Genomic DNA, 13,716 nt, shown 5'->3' with positions numbered 1-13,716 from the left:
TTCTTTCTCACCAAACACAGAAGATTCCTTCAAAGCATCCCAAAGGCATAGCTGGGGGCTGGGACTTTCACCTCTCCTATCAACAGAAATGCTCTGGCTGGGCCAACAGCAGGCACCCATGCAGGACAGTGGTAACTCAGCTATGAAAAAGGCAATTCCCCAGGGTTGAGGGGCATACAGAGCAGAGAAGATGGGCCAGCTAGACAGACATGCAGTCACATGGCAGAGAAAACAGGGTGCTAGTGGCACACACAGTGGGTGACAGACAGCAGGATACCCCAGCATCCAACTGCCAGGCAGGAGAGCTCAGAGGAGGGAGTGTGAGCCAGCTGGGTCTGGAGCTGATGGAGGGCAGGAGGACATCCCAGAAGAGGGAGGCTAGAGCAGAGCCCAGAGGAATTTAGGAAGCCCGAGAGGGGTGTAGGGCAGAAGGAGGAGTTTGGGAGAGGCAAGTGTGGATGAAGGGGGACTATGTCCAAGCTGGGGCATCCAAAGGGGCCAGGGGGCGGGAACATGGAGAAATGTTGAGCAGGAGAATGGCAAGTTCCAGTCTGTGTACTAGAAAGAGACTTCTGGCAGCCTCACAGAGGACGCAGGCAACTGAGAGAAGGCAGCCAGGAAATGTTAGGGGAGCTGAGGGATGCAAGACTCCAGCGGCAGAAGAACTGGAGACAGGACGGGGACTCGGGAAGATCTCAGAGCAGAGACTCAACAGGGAGTTGTCAGTGAGGGCAGGAAGGATGAGGAAGGAGCCTGAAATGACTCCCAGGTGAGTTGGCAGCAGGAGGCAGGAGCCCAAGGTTGTGTATACATAGTCAGGGGAGATGGTGTTGGTGTGGGGTAAACCTAGGATGGAGGGTGTGGGGCTGGGATTCGGCTCCAGCCTCCCAGTCCTCCTAGAGGTGAAGGCAGCCTTCAGACTGTCCTCCAGCCTGCGCCCCCACCCCCAAGCCCACCCACTCCTCCCTCCGATGAGCTCTCACCTCCAGTCGGTCTTCTCTACTCCCCAGGGGCTCTGGCTTCTGTACAAGGGGGTCCTGGCTGGCTGCAGAGACAAGAAGGCCAGGGGCTGAGGCCTGCCGGGCTGCCTCCCCTCCCCCAAGGCTGCCCTCCTGGCAGCCCCCAGCACGCCCACAGTAAGTTCCTACCCCAGGGAACCTTGCCTAGTTGCACCCTGCTCCCTTCTTGCTCTCTGCTCTCTAATTCTTGCTCCCTGCTTCTTCCCCGATTCTGTAGTGTTCTACAGAGCTATGTCCTTTCTTTCCGCCCAGCATTCCTAAGGAATGGAAAGATAGAACTTTACCTTGTAAAGCCCGCTCCAATTTGCTTCTTCCTAAGAAACTCCACCAGCCCTCTCTAAGCCTCCTTTTTCCCATGTACAAAACAAGATCTGCAAGTCCACCTGGCATAGTCCCTGAGCTTCCACAGTGAGCTGAGCCTTTGCTCACAGACACCCAAAGGAGCTCCCAGCCCCAGGGTGCTGTAAATCCTGGATGAGTGTGATCGCATGGGTTAGCTCCCACCCCAGCCTAGCACTGAGTCTCCTTGACCCCCAATTGCACCTCCCACCTACTTCCCACCAGCAACTAGTTCTTGAATGTGGGCAGTGGAGAGAGACACTGTCACAGAGCCTGGCATACTACTCGGAAAACAGTCCACTTCCAGAAAGCCCAGCTTCTTACACAGGCACTGCCTTGGGGCAGGCCATGGGCTCCTGCCCCTCCCTGCCCCCATCAACAACATGGCCAGGATCGGACAGGCAGTGGGATATTCTGAGCCTGGCTTCATTCCCGTCAGCTGCTGGCCGCCATGCCAGCCTGGCGCGGGTGCAGGGGCTGATTTGATTTGGCAGCTTCGGAAGCGTGTGGTGGGGACAGGGAGCGGGAGGGGGATGAGACACCATCCCTGCTAGGAAATAAACAGCCTCAAGCACTCAGCGAGCTTGGGGGGAGAGCACAGTCTGGCATGAAAAGGAACTTCTAAGTTTCCTGCCTGGTGTCACCCTCTTCTCACCCAGACACTGGACACCTGCCCACCTGCTGGAATCTCTGGCTGTCTTTGGGTGACCCAAGAGGTGACAGTACTTCACCTGGTATGTGGATGTTTGTGGAGTGTCCGTGGCAGAGCATCTGGTTGTTTCATGAATCCCTGGGTCTTGCTGGGTTTCCCTGCCTAGCTGTGTCTGCAACTGGGTCTGACTGTCGCCCAGGGTGACAGTGTGCGGTGAGGATCTAGGAGTGGCCATCTCCCGAGGTGGCCATGGCAGTGTGGCTGCCCTCTGCAGGGGATGACTGCCTGCTGCAGCGTGACGAGGTCACTCATGTGCCTGACTACTGTAGGGCCTGGCATGCACTGGCTCTGCCCTCATTGCTTCCCTCTGTGCGATGACCCCACTAACCCGGCTGTGTCCGGCAGAGGAAATGACGAGGGCTGAGATAATCGCCTGACCCCTTTTGTCCACAAAGCATGAGCCTTCTCTTCCTGATGTCTGTGAATTGCACTGCCCAGCAGCCTCTTCCTCCTGACCCCAGAAAGGAGGCCATGCTGGTTGCACTTGATTCTCTAGCTACCCCCCAGGCCTCTGGACACTCCTTTAGAGGCCATTCCACAGCACAGAACCCTGAGGCCACCAAGGTTCCTGCTTGTGTCTTACTGGTTCCCTTCATAGAAAGAGGGGTCTCAGTTAGGCCATCACAGCTCCTCCACTACCCGACCCAGTCTCAGGGCTGATTACTCTCCCATCCCTCTGCCCTTCTGCAGTAATAAAACCCAGTTCACTCTCAGGCCTACATGCCCTGCTAATCTGTACCAATGCCAGTTTGCAGCTGGGACCTGGAGCTCTTGGGTCCACGGTGTGCCGTTAGAGAACCAAAGGGGAAGACGGTCAGGGCTTCTGGTTCTCTGACCTCTGCCTGGTCACAGGCATCAGACTAGGACTCTAAGTGGATCACTCATCTGTGCCCGAGACACCAGGAGGAGAGATCAGGGGAGGGTGGAGCCAGCTTTGGGGAAGATGCAACATTTCATCTGTTACCGCCTCACTATTGTCCTGCTGTCCTCTGGGGATCTCAAAACTCACCCCACCCAGCCACAGGAAGCTGAACCCTCTTGAAGATTCTGAAGTGGGGCTCCAGGACTGAGGAAGAGATAGTCCTGTCCTTGATGTCACAAAATAAGAACTGAGGCTCATAGAGTTCAGCTGTCCCAAGAAGGCCTGTGGCAGGCCTGAGCATTTTCCAGCAGGAGGAATACAGAGACTCACAGAAAAGGGAAGGTGTTAGGTACCATGGGCAAACTCCAAACTGTGAGATTACTTCTGTATACTCAGGACATACATGCATGTGTCTGAGCACAGGCATGCAATCCCAAAAGCATAGTCTGTCCCAGGTCAGGGTCAGCCAGGCAGTGGGGACAGTAGAGAAGAAAGGGGTCTGGATGAAAAAAAGGAAAGGACAGTAGCTCAGGGCCAGGGCAAAGGGCTTAGAAAAGAAGTCCACATGCTTCAGGAAGTGCTCAGCCCCCTGCTGGTCCACCACATCAGTTCTCAAACCCTGGACAACCAAGTGCAGGGTGTGTCATGACCCAGGCAGGGGTGGAAGCCATACTCCACTAAGCACTGCCACAGCCTGCTGTGTGACTTTGGGCAGGACTTTCTCCTCTCTGAACAAGTTTCTTCACCCAAAGAAAAGGGCTGGATTTGGTGAGCTCTGAGGATCCTTCCCAGTCTCACTATTGTTGAGAAAGGTCTACACCCCAAAAGAGTCAGAGATTGAGATGCCCAGGGATTGGGAGAGAGCACAGAACCAGGCAGAGTTGAGAGGGAGAATGGGATGACAGAAGGTGGCAGGCTGGGAGGCTGGGGAGTGTCCTGACTCCACTGCTGCTCCCTAGGTGTCCCAGAGAAAGGGGGAGCTGGGGCAATAAGGAGCACCCAGAGAATCAGAATGGAGATTCTAGGTCCTGCCATGCAGAATGTCTTACACAGCTAGCTGGGAACTGTGACCTCGCAGGCCACGGAAGCTCTCAGATGAGTGCAGCCATTCTGGGCTTCTACAGGCATTACTGGGAAGGATCTAGAAAGCCAGAATCCTCCCCTGAAACCTTTGTCACTCCCCAACTCTGGACTGAGTGCTGAGGCATGAGCTGGATCCAAGAGAGATACTGGGCAGCTGGACTGGCCTTGTTCTAGGCTGGGGCTAAGGACCTGTGACACAGATAGTGAAGTCCTATCAGCTCTTCAAGACCCTTAACCCTCAAGGAAAGAGCAAGAGTCTTCCCTCCTTGGCTGGTATGAAAGGGTGCTCACAGCATTCTCCGGCCATCCGGTCTCTGTCCCTGTCTGAGCCTTTGGTCCTGGGCCCTCACAAGCAGGCGACTGTGCGTCCCCATGCCTGTGTCCAGGAAATGCTCATCTCCTGTTTTCCCCTCAGGTTGGGTTGCCAGGGAAGCGGGGGCAAGCAGGCTTCTCCCTCCTCTACTGTCCACACTTCTGCTCAGAGATTTTGGGGCGGGGGGTGAAGGTGCTCTCTACTGAAATCTGAGATGATTGGGGAATGAGGTGAAGGATGGAAGGAATAATTCCCCAAACCTGCAAGCTTAGGGATATCTCTTGCATATACACACACCAGTTCTGTGGTGGCAGGAGGGACTGTGTGACCAGGTTGGAAGGGTCTTCCAGGTCTTCAGTCTCCTGTAAGACCAGCGTGCCTCTCCCTCCTTCCCTTCTTCACTGGGATGGGGCTGGGGGCATCCACCATCCCAAGCTATCTGTCTCCATTGCTTCTTGTTATGTTTTTAATAACTGAACATTGACATTAACAAGGCAGGTGGCTGCAGCTCTTCCCAGCAGCTCCATTTAGAATCACTGAATCATCAAATCATCAAATCCTAGAATCCTGGATACTGCACAGAATGTCCGCATCTTCAGCTCCCTGAGCATTTTAAAGTCACAGAATGTTGGAATCACAACCACACACCACCCAGTCCTAGCTTGAAACTGAGAGTTGTAGAAGGCTAGGTTCGTCCCAATGAGAGCTCCAAACCAACAAGCCCAAATTCTCAAATCACACACCCTTCAACTTAGAGCTTACACAGTCCTCAGAGATATAGTAAGAAAACACACCTCAGAAAATGGCCTTGGGCAAGATTAGCAGAGAGTAAGGACCTGGAGATTGCAAGATCAGACCTCAGGATGCCTGTGTTTCAGGAAACGAGGAACTTTCAAATGCTGAAATTCTGGTGTTTGTACGGGGCAATGCTGCTTCTCAGCTTGCTAACTGCCCCTTTCAGCTCTCAAGCTTCCCTCCTGCTTTCTGCACCCTGTCATGGGTGTCCCCAAATAGAGGCAACCATGGAGGGGGGTGTCCAGGGCTAATTCCCTCAAGCAAATGCCTGCCCACTGAAGCTACCAGCTGGAGGGGGAGGTCAGGCCCCCTAGAGGAGGCTGCCCCCACAACCCAACAGCTCCTCTCCAGGGAGCTGAACAGGAAGGCAGGCCCCCAGGGCCACCACATCAGAGGCAGTGCCTCCAATGGAGCTGGATCCAAAGTCCAAGGAAGCAGCCAAGGCTGACAACTTACATTAGAAGGATTACGTATGTTTAGCATTTTTATAAATTTACATTTCTCCTTTTAGAATATTCTCGTGCATTTTTGGATGTGAATTTTACTAAGTATTACATTTCACAGATGTTTTAATTTTTTATTTCAGAACATTCTTGGCCCAGGGCAGATGTTGAGTTTTCCATGGTATATAGATGAGGACACAGCCCAGAGCGGGGTCCAGCTCTCGGTGGGCACGGGAGGACTCTGTTTAGCCTCGAAGCTCATGACCTCTTCGGAGGCCTTCCCGAGGCAGGCCCAGACTTTGCCCTTACACACGGTCTTCCATCCTGTACCCCTCAGACACCCAAAGCAGCAGAGCAGCAGCATTCTTCCCCCGCTCACATCTGACTCTGCAGCTGACCCTCTCCCACTTCCATCTCTCCATGTCCCGTCCCCACCCCTCCATCCTCAGCTCTTTCTCTTTCCAGATCCCAGCCTTATTCCCATCCTATGCCCCAGGGAGCTCCCTCACATACAGGCCTCAGTATCACTTCTCTTCCTTCAACCTCTCCCCTAGTGCTAGTTCCCTTTGGAAAATGTCCAAAATCCTTAACATGGCTGGTAAGTCCTGCACAATTTGGCCTGTGCCAGCCTTATCAGCCACATCTCGTGTGGACTGATACTTCACTCTTCCCCCACCCCCTGCAGAATCCCACCATTTTAGCTGCCTCACACTCCACAATCAGGTCCGTGTGAGGACTGTGGAGCCAAGGAACACAGGCTCTCCTCACTCGGCCACCAGCAACCATCAGAATCCCCTCCTCTCTGTCCAGAACTTTCTCCTGGCTTATCCCTTAGCTCTCAGATTTGTTTTGTCTGGAAGCTCCCCTCTTAACCTTCTTTCCCACTCTGGGCTGAATTAGTGGTCCCAGCTCTGTTCTACCATGACCCCTGAGTTTACCCCTATCACTGCCCTTCACCTGTGATCCTTTCCCGCTTCAGTCTTGGGGACCTAGGACTGAGCTACTTTCCATAGGACAAATAAGTGTTGCTCAGAATTATGGGGAACTTCAAAGCCCTCATCTTGCTCATCTCTACCTACATACAGTGGACCCTCAAGCCACGACTGGCCTGACAGATGAACAACTTGGGTTACAACCAGTATTTTAGTTTTAACTTACAACCAAAGCCTTGAGTTATGCTGGCTGCTTGTGCTTCCAGATGGTCTCAGATACTGATGTAACCCTTAGAGTTCTGGAAGGAACATCACAACATCCTTTCCTATATGGACCAATGTCTCTCTAAGGACTCTGAGATCTGCCTATATATGGGAGGGAGACTTTGAAGGCCTTGTAGAGGAGCCTGAGTCTTCCATTGACAACCTGAGTTACAACCAGCCCTCGGGAACAATTGAGTTCACAAGTCAAGGTCCACTGCAGTCACTGCTCACTACTGCACACCTGTAAAGGGCTGACACTAAATGGCATGTGATATGGATAGGCAGAGCAGGATGCTCAGAGGAGGCATGATGCCCTGGGCTGGGCTGGAGGCTTCCTGGAAAAGGTACTGGGGCATCCTCCACTGATCAACAGTTAGGAACAAGCTGCAGAAAGTACCCAGGCCACTCCTAGGCCACCAGAGCAAAGCCATCAGAGGGAGAAGAGAGTCTGCAATGAGGAAGACTCTTTGACCCCTGGGCCCACGACCAGAGGGATTGACTGTGCATTCAGGGAACACTCCTTGGAAAAAGAGTTATTTCCAGCTTGTCTGGGGTAAAGTAGAGATGAGTCAGCTAGAGAAAGTGGTGAGAGACAGGGCTATGGGAAGGCAAGTGCTGTCTCTTCTTGCACTTCCCATGGGAAGTTGAGGTCATGGAGGTGGGAGGTGGATGGGCAGAAGGAGCAAAGAAGGCTGAGGAGAAATGGAGATAACATCAGTGTTGACACCATGGTCAGGGCTGGTATGGATGGCCAGGGCTGGCAGGGAGCAGCTCCCCAGCTGTGGCTGGGAAACGTTTCCTGTCTCTTTGCCAGGGGGGTCATTAATAATCATTTACCCGCCACAGGCAGCACAGAGGCCAGCCAGGGAGCAGCATGGTGCTGGGGCCAGAGCCCAGCCTAGCGGCCAGGAGAGCTGGGTAATAGCATCAGCCTCGACACCTTGTTGTGAGGCCTGGACCAGTCACCTGACCTCTCTTGGTCTCCGAGTGCTGGCATAAGGAGAGTCTGATGAAGATGCTGCCCAGCATTGTGCCTCAGTTTCCTTAGATGGTAGCCACTGAGCTACCACAGCTACAGAGCAGTTATGGACATCTAATGACAGATAGGACTGTCTGGGCTATGCCAACCTCAACCTAGGACAGAAGGGAGGGGAACAGGGAGACTCAGGCCCAGCCTCTAAGACCTGCCATCGTGCACATATGGGGGCCCCAAGAACCAACCAGATACAGTTCATGTTGGGGAAATCATGGAAGGGAGAGACCAGCTCCCTTAGGCCTTGAGTTGGGGCCTATGATAGGCCTGCACATAGAGGACGGGAGCTGTGTAAGATCAGTTTAGTCACCACCGTGACCTGGCCATATAAAACTGCACCTGTGTGACAGAGTGGGAATTCCAAAATGCTTTTAGATAATTGCATGAGTTAAATGAGACATTCATGAAGGGACCTTAGAACTTGGAAAGAACTGCTTAAGAGATGGTGACTATGATCACGATGATAACAATTGTGACGGTGACAATAAACCATGATGACAATGGTCTGGCCAAACAATATAGATGGGAAACGATGACATGAAAGCTTGAACAGGCTGCAGGCTCCAGGATGGCCATTCCAAAGCCATAGGGTGCAACTTGGTATCAAGGTCCCTTTTGCCAGTTGGCCAGCATCCTTCTCATCCCCAGGTTCTATTGCCCTGCCCATCCCAGAACACTTTAAGGTCCAGCACACCTTCCAGAAGGTGACCCTGAAGCATGGGCCTCAGGCCCTCACCCTGAGCAACTCTGCCTGTCCGCATGCCTCTAGCCTCAAGAAGTATTGGGCTTATGCTCTCAAATACCAATTGGGAAGCTGCCCAGAGGGTTTTCTTAGAGTGTGTTGCCTGGATGCTCAACTGACTGGGATCTCCTCATCAGACTACAGGGTCCTCAAAGGTATGACCATGTTTCTTCTTTCAGATAAGGATTTCTGTGAAGCCTATTTACTAGACACGGAGTCAACAAAAGAGATAGATTGGGATCTTTCTGGCTGTCTCCCAGCCCAATGACTCTCCCTGGGGCCACAGCTATACAAAGAAGGGAGGAAGAAAAGGAAGCATAGAAAAGGGGGTGCTTAGCTACTCAGCACCCCTGAGTGGATCTGAGCAAGAAAAGGCACTGGTCTACCACAGGACTTGAAGCCCAGCCCAGGCTACTCTGGGCCAAGGGGACCACCAGGGACACTATCTAGCCTCACTGCCTGCACTGGACTCTCTTCTTTGAAGCACCATGAGGTGGTAGTAAACACAGTGACCTTACTGACACGTGCCTCCTTTCCCCACTCCCTCCCAACTCCGGCCCAAACACAAAACAAGCTAAGAGGCAAAGAACAAATGTTTCTGGACTGTGACATTGTCTGCCGCCTGCCTGTCCAGCGCCTGCTCAGCAGGAAGCCCAAAACAAAGGCTTTGGTCAAAGTGAGAAGGATAAAGGGCAAAGGGTAGGGGCAGCCCGGTTGTGGGGGCGTGCAAGGGCATCTCTAGGGACCTTACGGGGAGGGAAGCGAGAACAGGATGGCAGCCAAGCCCTCCCTGCACACACACGTCACTCCACAAATATTCATGGGGCAGCTGCTGTCTTCTAGACACACACACCCCAAACATAATGCACCTCATTCCTCACACCACACACTTCATGCGCACACTTCTTATCCCCACCTGCATGTTCTGCTGCTTGCCACCTCCAGCTCGCTGGACACACTCCTCACCACACACACAAACAGCTCATGGGGAGAAAAGATCATGGTCTCCACATCCCACACTGAAAAGCCACAGGCTCACACACCCACACTTCACACCACATTCACACGCAATCTCCCACCATGCATCTCACACACCTCACCCCTCCCCAACCACAGACAATATGCAACCAATTAAATTCCACACATACGTTACCCAGACATAGAGACACATGCAGATATACCCTGCATAGATCACACACACACCTAATGTCACATCAGAATGCCACATGATTGTGGGCACACAAAGCCCCCTCAGCACTGACAACCCTGCCTGCACACAGCTTCCTCCTACCCACACATGCAGTTGGTCAAGTAGACACCTTGGCCCTGGGTACACCCTTTGCTGTCCAGAGTTGCACAGTCACCATACAGATGTGTGACACTCAAACACCAACACACAAAACCCAAACCATTCCCCAGGCAACAAACTCGGGATGTGTCACAGTGACTCTAGCCCACCACTAACCTACAAACACATTTGGGCACAACTATCACCCTTCAGCTCCTCTCTGACAAAACATTCAGTAAATTCCATCAGGTCCCCACCACAGCTCTTCCTGGCTACACACAACAGTCAGTAACATGCATAACCACATATAATCCCCCATGCAAATGGCTCCTGTGACAACTCCATCCTGCACTAATGGACACACAACCACATATGCACACCAGTCACACACCCCACTAACACTCTACATTCACAACACTGCCTCCTTAGCCACATGACATGCAATGTCATGAAGTCACAATCTCCACATGCACCATGACATAATCATCAGTGGAACCACACACATGATTCCACACAGGACACACCCAACACATATAGCCTAGCTCAAGCTACATACCAACACACACACATCCCAGACTCATACAGCCCTGGACAGCTGCCACCTCAGGTGACTGGCCCCAGCTTGCCATTTATCCCTCTCCCCTACCCTAAACCTCCAAGTGCCTCAGTCAAGATCAGGAAAGCAGGGAGAATAGGGTAATGTCACCACCTGCCTCAGTTTCCCAGGCACCAGCCAAGAGCAGGACACTCCATATTCTGGCCCACACCATACCATTCACACCAGAGAGCATGTGGAGGATGGAGGTTCTGGAGACACTGGTCCTGCCCTGTAAACCTGTCTTCTAATCCCAAATTAGAGGCAGGGAAGGGAAGATCCCAGAGAGATCCCAATAGAGAGCTAGAAAAATTGGAGAGACAAATAGACAAAGAGAGGTGGGCATGCTGGGCAGAAGACCAAACACAAGAGAGAGGCAGACAGAGGGAGAGAGAGAGCCCAAGAGTTGAGGAAAGACCTGTAGAGAGACGTGGAAAACAAAGTGGAAGCACCACCTCCAGGCAGAAAGGAAGGGGAGACCAGCAGAAAAAGATGAGAGGGTCCCCTACAAAGGGAAGAGCGGAGAAACCCAGCATAACTTCTGCAGGGGCTCTGTAGAGGGAGAGGGAAAAGCCCAGGTGGGAAGAGGGGTTCAGACTTGAGGACTGGAGTCTGGCGTTTCAGTGGGAATCTCGAGGCAGGCGCAGCTGAGCTGTGGAGATTCATGGTCTTGGGGTGAGGCCCCAGCTCTGAGGTGGGGCCCTGCAATCTAAGGGTTCAGGTGGTCTGAGTGTCAGGTATGTACAGCAAAGGCTGAGAGATGTGTATAGGGGTCTTCCACTCCTCTGGGGGAAGGGTTTCAAGGCTTGAACATAGCCCACAGAAAGGCCTGGGGGTTCACCAGAGATTGGGAGCTCAGTATTTACAGCGGGATCCCGGATAGGAACATTATTCAGAGTCTAGGCTGGCATTTGCATTGTGAGCTGGGGGTTCAAGGGCTTCCTCAGGGTAAGGGCTGCAGTTCCAGTACAAGAGTGGTCTTCAGAACTAGGGAGGTATCCCCTCCCTGAGGAGGGTTCGGGAAGTTCAGGGGAAGGTAGATTTGGAACTGACGGCCTGTCCCCTGCTGGGGCGCACTCCGGACACCCCGTTCTCCCTGTGCCCAAAACCGGGGGGCCCCCCTACCTGAAGGTTGTCGGCGCATGGCTGCGGCGGTGGCGGCGGCGGCTCGTCCGGCTTGAGGAAGACCTGCTGGCCCCGCCTGAGGAATTGGACAACAGCGATGAGGATGTGGTGCAGCACCAAGACCATGCTCGCAGCCGCCCGCCCGCCCGCCGGCCCGGCCGCTGCGCTCGGTCAGCGCGTCCGCAACAGCTTCCCCGGGTCCGCCGGAGTGTCCGCCCCGGCCCCGCCCCCGCCCGCCCCGGCCCCGCCCAGGCCCCGCCCACTTCCCGGCGACCGTGGACAGCACCTCCCCGCCGTCCGATGTCCGACCCACCAGACCCTGGTAGATCTCCGCAGCCGTCCGCCTCCCCTTCCCATACTCTCCCAGCCTATGCGCTCGGAGGACTCAGCCCGGGAGCCGGCTCTCACCTTCGCTCCCCTGCCCTTTCCCCAACGCCACTCCTTCCACCATCTCTCAGGGGTCGCAGCTCTGAGCCTCGCGCCCTGTCTGACCACATCCTCTGCCCTCCACTTCGAGCCCTGGGGCCAGGCCAGAGCCCGAGACCGAGATCAGCGCAGTGGAGAGAAGGGGAGGATAAAGACCGAGGGGCCGCAGACACTGCACAGGAGCTCCGGGCTTGTTCCGCTCCGTCCTACGGAGGGAGCAGGGTGGAGAAGTCAGCGAGAATTTTAGAGGTCGCTCCAAGACGGACCAGCCCTGGGGCAGAAGCAAATCTGCGAAGGGGACACGTGCGCAAAGACACGCTCCGGCGCACCATTCCTAAGTGCGGGGCGGGAGCACTGGGCCCCCAGGACTGGCAGACAGGGCTGTGCCGGCGTCTGGGAGGCTGGAGGGGGTGCAAGCCCCAGGGTCACGCAGTCCGCAGTTCCGCGATGGGACTCGCGTGTCCGGAGCGCATTTCTCCGCAGAGCAGCCTCTGCTCAGGCGCCTGCGGCAGCCGTGACGCTTCTGCGCCCCCTGGTGTCCCCTCGCGGAGGCGCAGCCTGGCCTCAGTTGTCGGCCTAAAGTGATGGAGGTGGGGATGGTGGAGCGGTTGGTGTCTGGATCAACTCCCTGCCTGAACCAATCTGGTTGCTAGTCCACGCTTGCCGTGAGAACCACTGAGGTGGTGGCAAAGGACTTGTCTGGACTGGAAGGTCTCACTTGGCTTTCGCCAACTGCTGCATGACGTTGGTCAGATCCCCTCCCCACCTTTCTGAGCCTCGATTTCTCCATCTCCCTCACAGGACTGCCAAGAGCACCAAACCCAGAATGAGTCTTCTGATAACCCTCCCTGTGGTCTGACCCGAATCCTATCCAGTGCACACCGTGGGCCCCGCTCTGTAACTCTGTCTCCTATCCCTTGGGAGGGTGACTCAGAGAGCCCCCAGCCTCCCAGCCTCCCTACCTCGCTCAGTGATTCATCTGGGTCTTTCCCCCTGGAGAGCAATTTCTTTAGCATTGAGTCACTGAACTGGACACAGTCCAGGCACCTGGCACAGGCTTGGCAGAGTCCAGGCACCTGGCTATTCCTCTAGCTCAGGGAGTAAACTCCATACTAGAATTCTTTCAAACACCTTCAGTGACTCCCTACCACCAGTACAAAGTCTGAACCCTCAGCCTGACATGCTAGACCTCCACAACTCAATCCTGACTTGTGGATGCGGTTCAGATCCACCCCCTGCTGTCCCTTACATTTATTCTTACTGCTGTCCTCAGATCAGGGACCCCCACATCCTCACTGTGGGTCTCTGTTTATGCATCCAATCTAGATGCCTGTGCATCCTTCCAGCCCACTCAACGGTCAGAGCCACCTAGAGGCCCACCTGCCCAGGGAGGCTTCCCTGGAAACTGCCTTAGTTGTAACCTTTTGTGTCCTTCCTGGAAACCGTGTCTAGGGATTCTGGGAAACTTGGAGACTATACTATTTGGGCCAACTCAATGAATTTCACAGCATCTTCAAAATAGGGCACATTATCCTACTTATTAATTCTGTTGAGAACATTACATGGGCAAAGGTGTGCAAAGGTTTTTCCCTCAAAAGGGCCTTCTCTCCCTTTTTGGGACTTGATTCCCTTCTCTATAAAAGAGGATGGCCGGGGCTGGGGATTTAGCTCGGTGGCATAAGCGCCTGCCTTGCAAGCAGGCAGTCGTGAGTTCGATCCCTGGTACCGATAAAAAGGAAAAAGAC

At 54.1% G+C, this 13,716-nt stretch overlaps 1 protein-coding gene across 9 annotated transcripts in view; it reads right to left on the bottom strand.

Moving 5' to 3' along the window:
- Window positions 1-13,716, bottom strand: part of Pde2a (phosphodiesterase 2A) — an 89,311-nt gene that overhangs the window by 48,272 nt on the left and 27,323 nt on the right. For 2 of the 9 annotated variants that reach the window (XM_013145346.2, XM_063256551.1), the window contains exons 1-2: window positions 1,304-1,424; window positions 984-1,045 (exon numbers count right to left, since the gene is read on the bottom strand). The exons of 1 other annotated variant lie outside the window; for it this stretch is intronic. In XM_013145346.2, coding sequence (XP_013000800.1) covers window positions 984-1,045; window positions 1,304-1,409 — 168 coding nt within the window. In that variant the 5' untranslated portion in view covers window positions 1,410-1,424. Of the gene's footprint in view, window positions 1-983; window positions 1,046-1,303; window positions 1,425-2,089; window positions 2,145-11,545; window positions 11,622-11,953; window positions 12,377-13,716 lie in introns of those variants that run through there. 6 more of the 9 variants (XM_063256556.1, XM_063256555.1, XM_063256552.1 and 3 more) reach the window with 6 other exon arrangements.

The sequence above is a fragment of the Cavia porcellus genome, unplaced genomic scaffold, assembly GCF_034190915.1.
Source record: "Cavia porcellus strain 051 isolate PalLab524CR breed Dunkin Hartley unplaced genomic scaffold, mCavPor4.1 scaffold_9, whole genome shotgun sequence".
In the NCBI taxonomy this organism is placed as follows: domain Eukaryota; kingdom Metazoa; phylum Chordata; class Mammalia; order Rodentia; family Caviidae; genus Cavia; species Cavia porcellus.
Note: the sequence above shows the minus strand (reverse complement) of the source record. Positions and strands in the feature narration are given on the sequence as shown.